Here is a 14768-nt window from a genome sequence, read left to right on the forward strand (position 1 = left end):
TCTTCCTTTTTTATCTACATTATGTACTTGTTTCAATCATTCTTCTGACAGATGATTCATTTTGTAGCTGTTGTTGTCAGTTTTGAGTAGGGGAAGGAAAGGATAGTACAAAATTTACCTTTTCCTTCTACTGGCTATCATTGGAAAATGACCTAACCATTTGTTGACATTGGTTGGTGTCATTATCAGGTATGTATGGGGATGGATTAGCTACTAAATCCAGCAGTGATCCCAGGTTTCCAGTCCTGTCATTGGGAATAATTGTGAGATTTTGATGAGAAATTCAGAATTGGTGAATAGTGAAAAATAGACATTTGGAGTTCCAAAAGCAATTAGTTAGGGTTTATAGGGAAATGAATTTAAAATATGTTGATTTACTTTGTTTTGGAAAATATTTCTGTTGTGTAACATAGGTATATAGCTATGCCTATATTCACTGGAAAATGAGAAATAGGCAAGAAAGAAGGGAATACATTTACATTCATTTCCTGGTACCAGGGACCATTTTTTTTGTGCTTATAGAGGTATTGACAATAGTACTTTTCATATAGATATTAAAAATACTTACAAACCAAGTAAAAAACAGCATAGGAAGAAATGTGTCTTTTTCATGAAAATCAAATGTGTCACAAAAGTTAATAATTATGAGTCATTGAGAGGTCACTTGTATAGAAAACAAATATTCTGCAAATCAGTTGCATTTTTTAAGGAAGAATAAAAATTAAGTCCATTTGAAAATTAGATATTTAATTTAAGAACTTGCAACATAATAGAAAATTTAACCATGACCAAAAAAACCATGCAATTAGGTAGGGTGTACAAAGATGAAGGTATGTTCATATACAAATTTACCTGGCAACATAATTTTTTTCTCTTGCATGCATGTTTCTTTTTGTTCTGGGGAATATCCTACCTAATTAGCATGTTACATAAATGACATATGAAATATAATACATATTTTCACCTTTTTACATCTGAGGAAGCTGGGTTTGGCTCAGAGAGGTTAAGTAACATATAAGTCCAGCTGGGTTCTGGACTCAGGTTTCTATGATGCCAAAGCCCAAGCTGTTTTTCCTGATGCTCTTACCTGCTTTTATATCATTAGTGAGCTGAAAATTATCTGTAGAATTCAAACCAACCTATTTCAGTTTGGGGGAGGCAGGCATTGAAAACTTGAGGTTTTTCTACTTTGTTCATATTTGACTTAGCAATATTTTTTTTTTTCTCTCAGTGGATCAAAATGAAAGAATTGTCACTCCACCAAACACAGAAGATCATATGAAAAATGGAGTGAGGAGAACAATAATCAATGTAGGAGGCGTTGCCAAAAATAACAATGTGGACACGGAAGTTGACAGACTATCAGACTATCAAGCGCATAAAACTGATACCGCTGACAGTTACAAGGAGAATCACCTGGCTGCTTCATTAGTACAGGACCCAAAACTGAATCAATCCAGTGAAGAAAAGACCAAAATGCAGGATGCAGCCATTCAGACCATCCCTTCTACTGACAGCTCTCATGGGAACCACCGAGATCATGATTTGTCTGATTTCAAAGTTAATGAAAGTGTGCCAACTCCAAGTAACAATAAATCAACTCGGCCCTTCTCTTCAAGTCCCCAGGATGCTGTAGATGCCTCAGGAACATTCAGGAGTCAGGGCCTCCTAAATGTACATTCAGAAAATCAACTCCCCATTAAAGGTCCAGTTGGTTCACACAGTAATGAGGATCTTTTGCCTCCTATAGATGGGGTTGATAAGGATTCAGCTATTTCTCATGGGAAGAATTATCCATTGTATAGACAGGACTATGATCCCAAGCCAAAACCTTCAAATGAAATCACGAGAGACTACATACCCAAAATTGGAATGACTACTTATAAAATTGTGCCTCCCAAATCCTTGGAGATATTGAAAAATTGGGAATCAGAAACCACTGGGGATAAAGATGATCAGGAGATACATACTTTAGGAAGAAAGCACACTCATGAGAGTTTGAAAGAAACTGCAATCCAAACAGAAGATATTATTTCTGAAAGCCCGAAGGTGCCACAGGCAGACGTTCAGCTGAAGCTTCCCCCAAGAACAGGGCATCTAGTGCACAGCGTGGAGAGCTCATCCCACCTCGCCATGGGAAATCCTCTGAAGCCTCCTCCCAGGACGACGAAGGACACAGGTACAGCTCCATTTGTGCCGAATTTGGAAGATATAAACAATATTTTGGAGTCAAAACTTAAATCTCGGGTTTCACATTCCCAGACCAAACCAAGTTCTTTTTTCCTGCAAATGCAAAAAAGAGTTTCAGGTCAGTATGTCACGTCTGCAGCTGCCAGGAGTGTGCATGTGGCCCCTAACCCCACTCCACAAGAACTACTAAAGAAGGAGGGCGAAAGGGATGCGATACCACCTCTGGAGGAGCAAACTCTTTCTCCCTTAAGTAAGACAGCTCCATCCCTTCCACAGCCCCATACAAAAAACCCTCAGGATGGCAGCAGCAGCCAGAAGCCCACTGAAACCTCTCCTCCTCCCGGAGCTCCAAAACCTGCTCCTCTTCTGGCCAGTCAGTTAGCAGCACTAAATCTGAAGACTTTGAAAACTTTTGGGGCCCCGAGACCTTACGTGAGCTCTGCTCCGTCTCCCTTTGCCCTTGCCGTGGTGAAACGATCCCAGTCTCTCAGCAAAGTGCGCCCAGAGCGGAGCGACGAGGGTGCGGCTGCCCCCCCTCCACCTGACGCAGAAGAAGGGAAGTCTCCTTCTGAACATCAGGTTGTGGGCATCCCACAGCTGTGTGTGAGTGAGGAGGTAAGGTGACCGTTTTAAAAATAAGGGATTCCAATACAGCCTGGTTTCAATGAGGGTCGACAAGCATGTTGGTGTTTGTGTGTGACTTAATTCTGAATTCCTATTAATCTAATAGCAAGCTACCATAGGGGTAAAAAGAGAAGTAATACATAAAATCTGATTATTTACTCTCAGAGCTATTATTAATTTAACACGATTAGGTAGTACTATAAAGGTCATCATTCTATAATTGTATCATTAGCAAATACAGTAATTTAAAGTTTCTTTGCTCCTACATTTGCATAACTTACTGCTTTATAGTTCTGATTCTATTTTCCTCTTCTGCTTTTCTCAGTTTGTTAACAACTTTTCTGGATTTTCCGGTTTCTTTTCTTCTCCAATTCTACCCAATGGCAAAATAGATAGTTTTAATTATATAGAAACATAAGCAGTATTTAGAGACTAGATAAAATAACCAAACATTTCCCAGCTAGACATTTTCAATCACACACACTCAACCTCAGTTACCAAACATTGATACATTGAAATAACTTAAACTAAAACTAGAGTTTAAATATGTAATTTTCTTAATTTCCCATTTTTGTTAATTCAGTGTCAACTTTACCAGTTACTGGTATATTGACTAAAATATCATTTAACCACTGTCTAACTTTAATAATTGACATAAAAAGGGACATTTGTTGACTTTGTATTTGGTCAACTGAGTGTTATAATTTGGTAGATTCAAATAGTATAGTCAGAGGAAAGGATGACATTTACAGTATGAATTACAATAATCCCCTTGCAAGTTAAAAAATATTTTGTTTACCTTTACTCTGATAGTGTTTAAAGAATACGTTCAGATTTGTGTGACAGTTCCAGAAGTATTTTACAGTACTTTTCAAACATCCCTAGAGTAACAGAACATTAACCACACTGCCAAGTAAAGATTTTTTCCATAGTCTCAAAGCAATATTCATCTCGAAGGACATTTCTTTGTATATTTCACATTTATGTTTCTTCGCTTTGATATAATGTCAGGAAGAGATATATGGTATAGAGATTAATTCTTTACTTGGGAACAAAGCCTGGGTTTCTTCTTAGGATGGAATGCCATTCCTAAACAACAGAAGTTTGATTTAGATAATACAGTTCTTGAGTCATTGCCTGAACTCCATTTAGCTCATCTTTCGTAAAGATGTTTGGCAGTTTAAAAAAGACATTTTTAAGATTATTTGATAATAGTTCCAAGTTAAATCAGTTATTAAATATTCTTTCCTAAGAAGCTTAATTAAATTTCTGATTCTTAAATATGGAGATTCCTAATACTTATTTTTAGTTCATGGGAAAAATAAAACATGGTTATCATTTAGCCCCTGTGACTTCCAGAAACACAAAATAAGCTATTACATGTAGCACAGTCATTAATATTCTTTTATTATAAGGTATGTTAGATTCAGCCAATATAAAATTGTCAATTTGTCCATTTTGTTCTGTTAAAAGTGATAATTTCACAACGTACTATGTTGTAACTATAAAAGTGTGGGTTTTTTTTTTTAGTCTGTGGGATTTTTATTATTATTTATTTAGCTCTTCTAGCCAATTCTCACTGGCAAAATCAGCATCATTTGACTTAAGGATAGTAAAATTACCAATGTATTCTTATAGCAAAGAGATGTACCACTTTTCTTCCTTAGCCTCATGAGTTCAAGACAAGAGAAAGTAATACCCTCATCTTCTAGCTGAGCTCTGGCAGCAGAGATAATTCAGTGGGCAAGGAAACTAAGCTATGTCTGAAACACCAGTGTGGCAAATAGTGATTCTTAAAGAATATTGATGATGACATTTTTTTAAAAAAATGACTCCTTCTTCACTTGGTATTCATATAAATATTTTGCATTTACTTTTATAGGGAAATAAGTCTGCACATAATGAACAGAAATCCCAAATACCATCTCCACCTGACTGCCCATCATTCATTCTTAAGAGACAAAGTTCTTTAACATTCCAAAGCTCTGACCCAGAACAGATCCGACAGAGTTTGCTGACTGCAATCCGTTCCGGAGAGGCTGCTGCCAAACTGAAAAGGGTAAGTTTTCTTTATCAAATGAGTGACAGTGGGTATATTTTCAACATTGTCAAACTAATACTTAGGGTAAGTTGTTTTCTGGCTTTTGAATCTGAATAGGGAGGGTGCCAGAAGTTACTCTTTGATGGCAAGGGTCATTTTTGAAGTATAAGCTGAAAGAATCCAGAGTCTTACACATACTTAAAAATATGTCCGGTCTGTTTTCCACACCATGGGCCAGGTGCAGAACGTGGGTTTTACTCTTTATTATATGACTCTACATAGAAAGTACCCTGGACTCTTATTTTATAAATTATATCAGCACAGTAAGAAAAAATTCTTTCAGAAAAGAAAATCCCTCCTTAATCTAGAAAAACTGCACCAGCAATATAAGAGCCTGTAAGGTTTTAGTCCTAGCTACCACAGTGGTCAAAGTTCACTGCCCTATGCAGGAGATTGGGTGGGGGTGGGTGTTGTTTTATAGATTAGAAAAAAGTATAGGGAAAACCTAAGGAATTTAGATGACATCGAATATAGAAACTCTGGTCTAATAGTGGCCTGCCTGAGTGGCTCGCTCCTCTTTACTGAGGTGCAGGAGAACTTCAGGTCTCCGGATTTAACTCTCTTTGGAGCAAATGCCAAAAAAACGTTACAGTGAATTATTTGTAGGTGAGTTTCCTCCCTCTGTCACTTTCATCCACTCAGAGAGGACGCACGTGGTGAAGCTTGGAGCCTGGCATCATAACAGACTTCCCAGAGACTGTTGTCTCCCTAAATTATGTCTTTCTTGTTCTCCCCTTAGTTGTCTTGGTTGCAAGTTCCTCAACACCCAAGACAAGAAAAGTACTCATTATTCCCCTGACTCCCTAGGCATTTCGTTTTGTGAATTCCTTCTCTAATCATTTTAGAAGCTATTTAGAGAAGAGTAAGAGATTTGTTGAGCAAAACACTGAGCTCAACAGAAATGAAATCTGCGAAGGGACAGGAATGCTGCAGAGAGAGAAAGAAACGGGAGGGCATCTCGGGCACATCTCCACGGCTGGCCCTGCTTGCGCTAGCCACTTTTCTCCCTGTGTTTCAGCGGAGCCATGAGTGACCGCTGTTTTCACGTAGAGCTCGGCACTCCCAATTGGGCAAACAGGAAGATAGGGCAAAATACTGCCTGCTGTCAGGAGTGGAGGAAAACGTGAAGGGGTAATTCAGGGGACTAGGTTTGAATTTTGTCAGGTATTTGTAGAGTCTGAATTTAGATGCCAGGTGGCAAAAAAGCAAAAAATGAAAAGTGGTTTTGAATACTAAAACTGGTATTTCACAGGTCATAACAGTTATATTTTTATGGGGAAATAGGCCCATGCAAATAAATTGTACATTCTCACTTAGGGAAATATTTCTTTCTAATCTTTTAAATTAAGGTTGAGTTTCAAATCCATCACTTCTGATTTAAAGCTTTCTCAGTTCAGTACACTTGATAAGCACTTTTTTCGTAAAGATTTTATTTATTTATCTGACAGAGAGATCACAAGCAGGCAGAGAGGCAGGCGGGGGTGCGGCCGGGACACAGGCTCCCTGCCGAGTAGAGAGCCCAATGTTGGGCTTGATCCCAGGACCCTGAGATCATGACCCGAGCTAAAGGCAGAGGCTTAACCCACTGAGCCACCCAGGCATCCCTTGATAAGCATTTTTAAACACAAAAGTACTAAACAGTGAATTTTGGAACACTGAAAAAAAATTTTTTTAAAAATTACCCAAACTAAAACAAAACAAAACAAAAAAAACCCCACTGTACTAGATACTGGGGAGAGGAAGATGAATAAAATGAAGCCTCTGCCTTCTGGGTGTTGACAGCCTGAGACTGAATAGCAGTGGTGTATCAGGTCCAGGGGAGAACCAAGGAACTACACAGAAAATCGTTGCAGTACCTTTGTACTAAAGTCACTGGATACAGTAACCCATTTCAATGGCTACGTCGCAGAAAACAGTGCATGAAGCTGGGAATGTCTTTTCGGCCAACAGAACTGTACAGGCAAGCAGCTGTGTGCTTGGTGTTCTGGGCTCTGAATTGGCAGTCTCTTCACTTATAAAACTCTCATTGCTTCCAGAATGAGCTGGATGTGAATCAGCATAGAAAGCAGGCCCTAAATGATGATCCTATAATTGTACCCTGTTTCTAACTCACTACTTTAGGTTCTATCGAGGCTAAATTTTATCTCTTTCAGTAGGATATTATCGATAGCTCGGAGTCTTAGAGTGCCAGTTCCTAAATTTTGTTTAATGAAAATTCTTTACATAATCCATTTTATCCCAGTGAAAATGGACACAGGGTCAAGTAAAGTGAATAATATCCACACTCCATGATCAGTATTTCCGCTTCTAATTATATACCCTAACAAGGTGTGTGTTGTGTGCCGGGACTCATATAAGAATATTCATGAAATGTTGTTTGTAACAGCTCCAAATAAATATAACCTTAATATCCAAAAAGAGGATAAATAGTATATTCAAAGAATGGATTATCAAACAGCAATTAATTGGGCAAAATGCAGCTAAACACAACAGTATAAAGACCTATAAAAATATATATGTGTAAAGTTCAACAGCATGCGTAGGTGGCAATTATTTTTAAAAGTGAGGAAGTAATTATAGAAATCATGATAGGGTTACTTCCACATGGAAAGAAAAGGGGTTGCTGGAGGCTCGTGGGAGCAAGACAGGCACACAATTTAGAGGGAACCAAAAATATAAGTAATCAAGATAAATATTAATGCAGTATTTTTTAAATGTCTACATGATAGACATTTAGTGATAGAGAAAATGTCAACATTTTAAAGACAAGCTCAGTAGGGAGCTGGAGCTATTCTTTTCTTGGCCTAGGTGCTGGATTATATATATGTTTGTGTTTGTTTTCATTGGGTTGTTTGTTTACATTCAGGGCACTTTTCTGTACGTGTATTATATTTCAAAAAACATTATACTGCAAAAGGAAATAGAAATGGGCACAGGAAGGCTCTGATTCCTTGTGATCTTTGCTTAAGTCCCTTATTTCTGTCCTGTACTGAACATTTCTCCTGGTTTGTTTTAAATTCTAACATTTCTTTTATAGAACAACAGTGAGAGTGCCAAAAAAAATCTTCAGTGATTTTGACAGGAGGTTTGCATTGTTCATCAGAAAGTTGGCTCCAGGTTTGTCTATATTTTGGCTCCCAAATGTTCAGTTTAACTCCAGGTACCAACCTGCCTTATGGCTCTGGTTCATACCCGAGTAATTAACCTTCATTTTAATAATTGATTCATATTAGAACAATTATCTAGTTGACTGCTTTAGTATAAATGTAGTCATGAACATGCCACGTTTTTTCATATTTCTTCAGATTTTCTCCACACCTTACCCCTATTTGACCCTAGTGTAGTCACAGAGATCTGTCTCGTCTTCTTACAAAGTTTCGGTAAATCCGGTTCAGTATTTGACAATATGTGTTTGGTGTTAAGATTTATATGTGAATCAGCAAATTGTTTTCAGAGCATAAGAGATTAAGGAACCTATTATTGTTGACTTGTGTTGATAAAGGAGCTTCTCTGGCTGCTCTCGGTTCTTGATGATGCTTCAGTTAATAAAGCTCATTACAAGTAGAATATAGGTTTGTAAAAATAAAATCTTAAAATACACTGACAAATGGTATTTAGTGCTTGATATTAACCATTCCTTCAGGATACAAAATTTATCTTTGGCTACATGGAAATCTGGAAGGAAGAAAAAAACTGGATAAGACACTCAGAATCTTGCTGGCTTATTTTATTTGTTTAATTAGTCTGCTTTTTATTCTTATTTCCTTGATTGGAATTTGAACAATCTAAAGCTTCAGGTTGGCACTTCTTTCTCTATATTTTTAAATTAAAAATAAATGATAGTTTCATAGTTAATGCTTCTCACAAGAATAAGAAAGCTAGGTGAATATTCCTGAAAAGTCTTTAAAGGGTAGACAGTCAACTAGCAGATGCTCTTATCAGTAAATTTGTTAATGTTACTTTTAAAAATATCTTTATTGTATCATGTTCATTATTCAAAAAGCTCAAGCAGTACCTTTTTACTTTATAATGTTTATAAAAAGTTACCGTATTCCATTCAAGAAATATCCATTGATCCTACACTGTGCTAGGCACTAAAATAAACACACGTATAATGGGGCATTAAAATAGACAAGGTTTCTGAACTCACAAAACTTATGAACTAGTCTATAATGTCTTCTCATGCTTGAAAGTTTAGTATACAAAATTTTAAATATCAAACAAAATACCATCCCCCCAAAGTAACTGCTCATGATAGATTACTGTGAAACCTTCCAGAGCACTTTTGTAGTATGTAAATGCATTTACATACCTACAAAAATAGAATCCTGTAAAACATTCCTGAATACCTCTTTGAAGTTTTCCATCTTATTATACACACACACACACACACACACACAATTCTTTTAAGACTACATAGTATTTGACTCTATGAATGAACCATGGTTTAGTTGTTCCTTACATTTAACCAGATTCTGGTTTTTCCAGTCTATAAATGGTGATACAAAAACATCTCTTAACTTGTATTAGAGTCATCAGTGTGTTTTTTAAATGTTTAAAACAAAATTTCTTTTACTTTACAAAGAGTTATGAGAACTACAATTTTGGCAGTTATTACAAAAATAATTCCTACACACTGAAACTTTTCAGACCAAAGTTACATAATGAAAAGTCATTACCTGTTTGCTGTTCATTGAAAGGAATCCCACAGGATTACTACACAAAATGCAGATGAGCTTTCCTTCTTCTGGTGGCAACTTTTCCTTTGTGTGTGGTTTTTTTTGTTGTTTTGTTTTGTTTTTTTCCCAGGTGGATAGTGTCAACATTCTTCTACATTCTGGATTCATATACAGTCAAGAAAGCTGATTAGTTTAGATGTCAGTTTTTGTTTAATAAAAGGCAAAAATGAAGCACAAGGAAATCAAATCCAAACTAAATTTGTCCATTTTATTTTCCTTTTCACTAACATACTCTGTTGCTAAGCAGAATCTATGGCTTCTTGTACTTCAGTTTTCTTCTTGGGAGAAGATGATAATGTTCTTTTAAGAATCTAAACTAGCCAAATTGTAATATAGAGATTAACAATTTTTCTTAAAATATTGTCTTATTTTATGTATAATATTTCAAGATATTATACTTATTTACTGTCCAGAATGCATATGTCTTTTTAAAAATGTTCTAAATAATTCGGAATTTCAAGCTACTTAGGAGTTTATTGGGAGAAAAAAAACTACTTTTCATTCATTCTGCAATTGTTTTGGCATAACAGTCCTAGATTTGACTCTTTTAGCCCTTTATATGAAAGCATTTTTTTCATTTTTATTTTATTTCTTTTCAAGTGTTCCAAAATTCATTGTTTATGCACCACACCCAGTGCTCCACGCAGTAGTGCCCTCCATAATACCCACCACCAGGCTCACCTGACCTCCCTGCGAAAACCTTTTGTTTTTCAGAGTCCACAGTCTCTCATGGTTTGTCTCCCCCTCCGATTTTTTGAGAGTGAGAGAACACAAACAGAGGGAGGTAGAGGGAGAAGTGCAGAGCTCCGTCATCACAGGACCCTGGGATCATGACCTGAGCTGCAGGCAAACACTTACCCAACTTAGCCACCCAGGCATCCCTATATGAAAACATATTAAAAACAAAAGCTGCATTTTGTTATAAATAAGGGGTACCTGGGAGGGAAACTTCATGTTAATATAGATCACCAATACAATTTTAGAATTTGTAAAATTCTTTGCTTTGTGGAATTCACTTTATTTTTCTACATTCTCCAAAGCACTTTTGGGGAGCCAGAACTGATTTAGCAAAAAATGCTTTTCAACAGCTTGGCCTGCAGTCTGTTTGTGCTCTTGTCCTTTGAGTTGATTTGGTAATTTTGTAAAGACTAAGATGTGTTAATGGATTATTTAACTTGTTTGTTGTGGAAATAACAACTCTCTCATTTTTAATTTTATGGTAGAGTGAACATTTCTTCTTGATTATTTGTGATTTATTGAATACTAAATGCTAAATATTCTCATTTACAATTAAGCAGAAGTTAAAGTGTGGTAATTACTGAATATTAGATAGCTTTTCCATTTTAAATTGATGGGTGCAAAATGTGTTTCTTTCTCTTAGGTCACTGTTCCATCAAATACAATATCTGTGAATGGAAGGTCAAGACTCAGCCATTCCATGTCCCCTGATGCCCAGGATGGCCATTAAATGTTGCCTGTGATAATGCACTTCATCACCTCTATTTCAAGAACACCTTTATCCTAATGGAGAATGTTGGCAAATGTATATTCAGATGTACACTAATATATTGTCTATTAAAGTGTAAGAATTTGTGCTGTGGCTTTTAATGCCACAAGAAGAATTACAGAATTTATAAGTTATGATATTTTTGGCCCTTTTTTTTTAATGGCCTTAAAAGTTGAATATGCTGCTTTAGAACTTTAAGACAAGGTGTTAATGACTTTCATTTTCTTTCAAATGAGAAATGGTCACCTTTTGTTGATTTCACTTACACATTCTCTACTGTGGTGACTTAGACAAAAGGATAAATTGAGATTCATAGACTTATATTTGTGTGACACATAAAGAGGTAGGCAAATGTAGATATGACCTTTGCTGCCTCAATGTTACAGTTTAATTGGAAATGTTTATAAGTTATATTAAAGTCTGTTTTGGCTGAAAGTATACTATAGAGAACTAATACCAAATAAGTATATTCGGTTCAACAGTTAATTAAAATGATGAGTCATTTAGTGAGCAAGTCTTATGTGTGCTTCCTGTAATTACGAAATCAGTGTCAAATTTATGGGAAGCCCATAGTATTTTGATATTAATATGGACAGTTTGCTTTTTTAATCTTTAGGACTTAAGTTGCACAAGGAATATTTTAAATATTTTTTATATAATCATGACATTGTTGTCACACAGATATTTTTTACATTTATGTGCCAGAAGCCTTAGAAATCACCTCATGACAATGTTGATCTATTGTGACAATTATTTCACTTTTGATATGCAGCAAAGAATAGGTGGGGGTTAGTCCATGTCCATATTGGAAAACTTCCAAGGCTACTTGGTGGTTCCATAAATCCTGGTTTTAATTAAAGTAAAATGATAAAGTCTTTATGTAGTTCAGATGCTAATATTCTAAATAATAATATATATTTACATTAAAGCTAAAACTGTTAAGCAAAACAATGCCTAACTTGTTGGCTTATAACTGTACTGGGATCTAGGGCTTATTCATGTTCTAGTCCTACTTTAAGAATCTAATCACTCTTTTATTCTAAAAGCTTGGTCATACAAGTTGATATTACGTTGGTTTTCACTGAAGCTCTTGGGATATCTGCCTTTTCAGAAAATGTGTTGATTTCTACCCCCTTTCCCCCCCGTTTAATAAAAGCAAGTTATATATTTGGTTTGTGTGTGTCCACAGCATCTTTAGGAATTTCACCTGACGACCTATCTCTATCAGCCAGTAAACAAAAAAGTCACAGTAAGGTCTACCATCCATCAAGGCTCTCTAGGGTACATGTAGGCCCATTCAGACTCCAGAGTGCATGATATAATCATTTAAAATTCTTAGTATAGTTCCTGATACATGGCAGGGGCATATTAAATGTTAAATGTTATTTCTTTAAGTCAGACATGAAGAGACCCTTATATATGGAAACTTAAGTTCTATTATTGTAAACTGTAGCAAAAAGAGTGACTTTTTGTAGAATTATGATTGATTATCCACTTGGTAAAAAAATAAATCTGGATCTCTACTTCAAACCATAAACAAATATATTTGAGTTGGATTAAAAGCATTTATCATTTTTTTGGAAAGATTTATTTATTTGAGTGAGAGAGTAAGGGGGCGCGGGGTGCAGTCAAGCAGACTCTGTACTGAGAGCCTAACGTAGGGCTCAGTCTGATCACCCTGAGATCATGACTTGAGCTGAAACCAAGAGTTGGACACTTAACCAGCTATGCCACCCAAATGCCCCTAACAATGATTTTTTAAAAGTAACTTAGATGAGTATATTCAAATATATTCAACATTTTTCAGACCTCAACATGGAAAAAAAAAATAGGACACAAAGGGACATTCATAAAAGTGTACATTTATATTAAAATTTGAGACTTATATGTATATTAAGTACTATATAAGTGAGAAAAGCCATAAGAATGTTTTTAATATAATCTATAAAAAAATAAAAATTCCTGGAAGTCATGAAAGACTACCCAAAAGAAATATGCACACTGAAAAAACAAAAAAGATTTCTTACAAGAATAAATCTGAAAGGCCAATAAATAATGAAAGAATACTGTTCACTAATCAAGGAAATACTGGTTAGGACACAAGGAAGTACTACATCACACCCATCAAATTAGCAACAATTTAAGTTTCAAAATAGCAAGTGTTGTCAAGGACAACAAAGCAGTGGAACTCTTTCACTGTTGATGGGAAAACATACTGGCACAACGATCAAATTTTCAATATCTAATAAAGATGTATTACCATGTTTCCTTAAACAAGTACTTCTGCAGGTGCATAAGGAGACATTAACAATGGGGTCCTGGTGGCTCAGTGGGTGGGGCAGGCAAATCCCTCTTCAGCTTGTGAGTTTAAGCCCTGCACTGGGTATAGAGATTAAAACATTAAAAAAAAAAAAAAAAAAGGTCATGGCAGCATTGTGTACAACAGCAAAAGGAAGTCCTAATCAGCACTCAGCATTAGTACCTTCATATGATAGACATCTATACAACAGTCAAAATGATTAAACCAAGCTTATGCATGTCAACACAGATGCAGCACAAAAATGAGCAAAAAAAGCAAGTTGCGCAACAGTGCATGATTTATGACACCAGTTATATAAAATAGCAAAACAATACCGGATATTATGGCTGCATACATAGAAAAAAAAAAAAAAAACACAGGTTTGCTAGTGGGTACCAAGAAATGAAGACTGGATTGGGGAAGATGGACAGGTGTCATCAGTTGTGTTTGCAGTATTTTATTTTATAAACTGCAGTTTGAAAACAAACACACTCGACCCTTAATAAATAGGGATTTGGCATGCCAATCCCCTGTGCAAAGATCCACGTAGTAACTTTTGACTCCCTCAAATCTTAATAGGCTACTGTTGACTGGAAGCCTTGCTGAAAATGTAAACAGTTGATGAATACATATTTTATATGTTACATTATTATATACTGTGATTTTACAATAAAACCAAAGAAAAAACATTAAGAAAATCATAAGGAGGAGAGTACGCTTACACTCCTATACTGATAAAAATACGCATACAAGTGGACCCAAGCAGTTCAAACCCATTTGTTCAAGGATCAAGTGTACTTGTATTACTCCAGATTTTAACATACTTGAAGTAGTTTATACTTAAAATATTTTTCTAAGATTGTATAGTACTTAATGGTATGATATGTACATGAGCCATTAATAAATATATATTCTAAAAAGATTGCCTTATCCACACTGTTTCCAGAGAAAAACTTCCACTATCCTCTCTACTCGATTGGGAAAGAAATTTGAGACAAGCCACATCCTTAAGTAATAGCAGAATGAAGATACAGAAATGATTTAGAACTAATTTACCATTCTCATACTTAATATTTTGCATATAGACATTTTTCTTTTCCTTCCCCCCATCAGGTTTATTTCTTTATAATACACATTTTTTAAGTTATCCAGATTCTATATAAATTATAGAAATTATGGGGTATGAAATGAAATACTTTTTAGTCTCCAGCATCCCACTCCCCTCTCCAGAGATAACCACTATGAGTGTTTTTGTTGTTGTTTTTTTAAGATTTTATGTATTTATTAGAGAGTGAGCATGCAGGTGGG

At 35.7% G+C, this 14768-nt stretch overlaps 1 protein-coding gene and 1 long non-coding RNA gene across 16 annotated transcripts in view; one reads left to right on the forward strand and one right to left on the reverse strand.

Annotated features, from left to right (window-relative positions):
- COBLL1 (cordon-bleu WH2 repeat protein like 1) overlaps positions 1-12333 on the forward strand; it is a 171405-nt gene extending 159072 nt beyond the window's left edge. For all 10 annotated transcript variants that reach the window (XM_059167151.1, XM_059167153.1, XM_059167146.1 and 7 more), the window contains 3 exons: positions 1232-2805; positions 4697-4873; positions 11036-12333. In XM_059167151.1, coding sequence (XP_059023134.1) covers positions 1232-2805; positions 4697-4873; positions 11036-11122 — 1838 coding nt within the window. In that variant the 3' untranslated portion in view covers positions 11123-12333. The remainder of the gene's footprint in view (positions 1-1231; positions 2806-4696; positions 4874-11035) is intronic.
- LOC131827154 (uncharacterized) overlaps positions 1569-14768 on the reverse strand; it is a 65493-nt gene continuing 52293 nt past the window's right edge. For 5 of the 6 annotated variants that reach the window (XR_009351915.1, XR_009351914.1, XR_009351913.1 and 2 more), the window contains 5 exons: positions 13422-13540; positions 10336-10535; positions 9595-9752; positions 3096-3187; positions 1569-2283 (listed from right to left, as the gene is read on the reverse strand). This is a non-coding gene — a long non-coding RNA (uncharacterized LOC131827154). The remainder of the gene's footprint in view (positions 2284-3095; positions 3188-9594; positions 9753-10335; positions 10536-13421; positions 13541-14768) is intronic. The other variant, XR_009351911.1, reaches the window with a different exon arrangement.

Source organism: Mustela lutreola, chromosome 3, assembly GCF_030435805.1.
Source record: "Mustela lutreola isolate mMusLut2 chromosome 3, mMusLut2.pri, whole genome shotgun sequence".
NCBI lineage: Eukaryota > Metazoa > Chordata > Mammalia > Carnivora > Mustelidae > Mustela > Mustela lutreola.